Source organism: Sinohyriopsis cumingii, chromosome 8 (assembly GCF_028554795.1).
Source record: "Sinohyriopsis cumingii isolate HCF-2022 chromosome 8, ASM2855479v2, whole genome shotgun sequence".
Taxonomy (NCBI): domain Eukaryota; kingdom Metazoa; phylum Mollusca; class Bivalvia; order Unionida; family Unionidae; genus Sinohyriopsis; species Sinohyriopsis cumingii.
This window is the reverse complement of record NC_142968.1, coordinates 86,859,549-86,864,681: the sequence shown is the minus strand read 5'-3', so window position 1 is coordinate 86,864,681 and position 5,133 is coordinate 86,859,549. Positions and strand designations below refer to the sequence as shown.

The following is a 5,133-nucleotide window of genomic DNA, read 5'->3' as shown; positions in this document are numbered from 1 at the left end:
TCGTGTATCCAGGATCTCTTAAAACTGCTTCCATTTTTTCATGTCGTCGACAAGTTGATATCAGACAACAGTGACCTAATTTTTTAAGTCTATTATACCTCATATTAATATCTACATCCTCATATGTTTCCAACATTATAGAGGGGAAATGAAATAAAGCAATGTCCTGACAGCCACGTTTTTAGAGAACATGATAGAATAGGTTTATATACTTTGTATTTTCGGATCAAACATGTATACGATATTTTCTTGTTCTTCTGACGCTAGAGCAGCCTAATATATTATTCATCATTAGATAAAATGAAATTTCAGCATTATCTTCAGACTAGTCATTCAATTTAATCGAGAACTCTCTGTAACTGGCGTCCCTAAGAATTCTCTTGACATGCTTGAGGTAATAATGTCAGTCACGTGTTAATGTTCGGTTTCAATTTGGGTCGGTTTCGGAAGTCCAGACATGATACACACATTAAGACCGGTAGGCCTATTGACTGAAATGTAGCCCTACCCCTCCAGCGTGCGCGTGCACACACACACACACACACACACACTTCCAAGTGGAAAATTGTCTTAGAACATGAGTGCATGAAATATTCAGTGACATACATATTAATGTCACCATAAGGTCCATGATTGTAGTTCAAGACATTGCTCTTAAATATGCATATTTTCGTACACAGAAGTACTTTTGCCGTTTTAATTGCGTTCTTTGCTAATACTGACGTTTCGTTACTTTAACTATCCACACAGTTTAAATGTTAAAGTAAACCACGTATGAAGTGTACAATAATGATCAAGAAAGATTTTACAATCAAGAAATAATCAAGATATCACAAGAGAATAAAAACTCAATGTAGCTCCAAGCAAAGTGATTTGTACTTTGCATATGACACGGTAAGGAAATATATTGAGTTTAGTCGCGATAAAAAGTGATGGATTGCAATCCATCCAACTGCTTTGAAGAAAATAAAAAAATAAAAATTCTTTTTCAAAAACACTGGACTTTGCTATAGCACCATACATGAACATTTTCTGTTTTGCATACACAGCTACAGGTCCATACAGGTACATTCAGAGTTGCGACAAGAATTTCAGAGAAAGCCAAAGCCTTTCACACAAAACTGTATGCACCACATTACCTTAAGATCTCGTATCAATGTTTCATTGTAGACGCAGGCCCGAACTCGGTGTTGTGACAAACAAGATTGCATGGCTTGAATACTTTGTATGACATCAACGTGGAAAGATGTCGCTGTAGTCCCGTAATTGCCATGTAGATAGTGAGTGTAAAGTCTGTGAATATCAAAGCAGATTATTAGAAATTGCTTACACAGTTAATTTGTATTAATAAATGATCTAAAATGTATGACCTAAACTTATCTTTATTTGCAAAAAATGATAAAATGACATGGAATGACTTTAAAAATAATAGCAAACAACAGAGAAAGCAATAGGTGCGATATTTAAGAAATCCAGATTATAAAATCAAGAAGATAATGAAATTGGTTGCACCATGCTTCAAGACCATTTCCATTAGCCAACACTCTATTTTCCAAAGAAAAGAGTCAAAAACACAATTATAGTTTTAACTATGAACAATTCACCTCTCTATTGGATTCCTGAGTATCAAGATGAGTTTCACATCCGGGTTGATATGGTGGATCAAATCAGGAGCTAACACATCCGGTTCGTCAGCTGAAATATTGTTTTGAGGAATGTATCTCCACATGGTATGGTCCCAAAAATCCATAGGATCACCATGACCTGAATGTAAAAGCAGCATGGAGGGTATATCTGCCACACATGCATCGGTAAGAAATGACTGGAAGCGATACGTAGATCTCTCTCCCTCCCTCCCTCCTTCTCCCTCTCCTCTCTCTCTCAATATCGTTGTTTCCGGCGATTTTCCCCATATATCTCTCATTTCAATAAACATAAATCCGATTAACTCTTATTAAAGGATCTCAAATGTACGCACAAAACATTCTTTAAATATGAAACTATCGAAATGAAGAAGGGTATATGTAAGTATGTTGTAATGTTTATGGTTTCTTTGATCATGCAGAGAATCCAGGTTCCAGCACCTTCTTCCGTTATAAAGATATATTAAATATCCATGTTCAGAAGTCACATATAATCTTTAATGTTTGAGATTGCTGCATCTTCCAATTTAATCAGTCACAGACGTCAGTTCTGAGTTTCGGTTAATGTGGAAGAAATTAAAATGTTAAATAAATACATAATTACCTGTAACTAAAGGAAAATAAGTTCCTCCCCCATCCAAGGGCACTTTATACCGCTGTATCCTTGTTGCGTCAAACATATCTAAGTAATCATCAAAGGTGACTATTCGCGTTGGGGTATGATCGATGCCAGCTGTTGATTAACAAAATAAATGAATTAAACTAATATACTTTCGTGTGTGTGTATGTGTGTGTGTGAGTGTTTGCATACTTGATGTTTCGTCATGATGGCAAGATTCGAACAAAATATTTACTAGAATCTGAGTTGAAGGAATAACCTCGTTGACGAGCTAGTGGAATTTTCAATTAGAATGATGAGATTTCCAGAATAGTCAATTGCATCGTGGGTCAAGTGGGTCTATATATATATATATATATATATATATATATATATATATATATATATATATATATATATATATATATATGAACCTGTAAACATATAATACATATTACGTTCATTTTTAAGATCAGTCTGCTGAATCCAGCGATAAGATTGATAGTTGTTTTCAGATATAATGTGAGAGGAATTAGTCATTTAAATTATTCATTGGACTCACAAAGTGCTCATTGACTTTGGACTCAAATACTCCTTTAGAATTACTGAGAATTAATTAAAATATATTCTGGCTTTTACCATTGTGGTTCATTATGACATTCAGGACTATTGGTAAGTAAATACAGTGCAGTAATAATGGAGAAGGGGATGTGACTATCAAATTGTGATAAATAAATAGAGATGGTGGTAAAATGAGAGATTTTGCTGGTGTTAACAAGAAATGCGCCAGTTACAAGGAAAAAGAATAGGAAACAGACAAGAGTAAGACCAAAAACAAAATACATAAGACACGGCAAAAGACTTACAAACGCCATATCTCTTCCAGGTCCAGTACCAGGTCTCCTTCTGCATGATGCCTGTATTTGCTACAATCATCGGATGATTAATAAGGCGGTGGAACAGGTCTGACGTACCACTCTTACAAACGCCGAAAATATGGAAGTACGGCAGACATCTCAGTGTGGGCTGCTGGCTATAGGGAGACATGGCATACCAACATGGATTCTTGAAATTCTGGAGGATATTTGGCATTTTCTAAGTAGAAAGAACACAATGATAGACTTTCCAACTATCAAAAGTACACAAAAGAATACGCTGTCCGACTAAGAATATTAAAAGAAGTAAATACAGTACTCAGTCTACCTGTGAAACGAATTAAAGAGAGTAATCTGTCCAACTATGAATATCAAAAAAGTGCAGAGAAATCTGTCCGAAAATGAATATCAAAAGTACTCAGTATTGTAATCTGTCCAACTATGAATATCATGCGAGCACATTATAGTAATTTGTCCAACTATGACAATACGAAGAACACAGTAGAGTAATCTATCCAACTATGAATATCAAAAGAGTAATCTGTCCAACTATGGATATAAAAATGTAATCTGTCCAACTATGACTATCAAAAGAATACAATAGAGTAATCTATCCAACTATGAATATCAAAAGAACACAAATAGTAACCTGTCCAATTGCGAATATCAGTTGAACACAGTAGAGTAATCTGTTCAACTACGAATATCAAAGGAACACAATACAATGTTCAGTCGAAATAGGAATACCAAAGTCATGACAGGTATTCAGGGTACGAAATATTTAGGAAAATTAATTAATGGAATAAACTTTAGTAACAATAAATATTCTAAAGAAGAAAAGAGTAATACAAAGAAGATACCCACTAGACAAATAAGATCTTCAATTGGCATCACCAGGCTCCTTCTTGAAGGAATGGTACAACTGTATGGCCGGTTCCCATTGTGGTATGATATTTTGTAATTTCGTAATTTCCTTTTGGGTACAACGGGGGGTGATTCTTGTACTGAGTTGTAATTCCCATTGAGTATTTTACGTTGTTTAAGCGTTTGAAACTGTGAAGAGGATGATGTGTTATTTTGAGTGATGTTCTCCACAGTGATATTCCTTCCTCTTATCAGAGATCGTGGTAATGATGATTCGGGATCCCAAGGTTCTGGAGATGCCTTTCGGAACATATCCAAATTCTCAGATTCAGAACCATTTCTGGAAGAGTTGGTCACCGAGGCAGGACCCTGCGAGTCGACTGTTTCACTTACACTTCCTTTCGATTTAAGTTGCAGTTGAAACTGTATTTGTACTTTGTTCTTAAACCGAATGTCTATGTGCATCAATAAGACAAATAGAAAAATGAGTACAATTGGAAATTTCACTGTATGTTCTAGAACCTTGAAGTATTTCCTGTGGAGAAAAGAAAATCATGAATCAAACTACATTTCTTGCACAACACCGTTTAAAATATAATTTCGACTTTCCCTCTCTGTCTCTCACTCAAAATATGTTAAGCTAATAGAACAAATTATGACTTGACTGATAATATACTAAGTGTTAACCTTGCACACGTATCTAGAGTTTACGTTATCCGTATAAACTTACTTTTGAAGATAAATACCAATTTTTCCAGGGAATAAATTATTGTATTATTCAAAGCTTGTCGTTTTCACTCTTCTTGTGTTACTGTTTATTCGAGCCTAAACAAGTGACATAAGAAATATTTCTTATGTCACTTGTTTAGGCTCGAATAAACAGTAACACAAGAAAGAGTGGAAACAACAAGCTTTTAAAAATACAATAATTTATTTCCCTGGAAAAAATCTGTAAAAATGAAGAAAAAAAATATGAACTTACGGTTTTATAGGATCAAATCCAAAACTGATCCAAAAATAATCCGAGAATAAAATTTTAGTAGTCCTAATAACAAAATGTTCTACTGATTTCACGTTTGAATCCCGACGAAGAATCCAAGATGGAAGACGATGACTTATGCTACAACCTGTAGTGTTGAAGTATATAGTTTCT

The 5,133-nt window shown here is 34.6% G+C and overlaps 1 protein-coding gene across 1 annotated transcript; it reads right to left on the bottom strand.

Annotated features, from left to right (window-relative positions):
• Positions 1-1,600: 1,600 nt before the first annotated feature.
• LOC149794073 (carbohydrate sulfotransferase 15-like) lies at positions 1,601-4,292 on the bottom strand. Its single transcript, XM_089969085.1, has 4 exons — positions 3,981-4,292; positions 3,108-3,336; positions 2,248-2,376; positions 1,601-1,764 (listed from the first exon to the last, which is right to left on the bottom strand). Exons 1-4 carry the CDS (start codon positions 4,290-4,292, stop codon positions 1,601-1,603), a joined length of 834 nt encoding a protein of 277 aa, XP_089825211.1.
• Between the last annotated feature and the right edge of the window lie 841 nt (positions 4,293-5,133).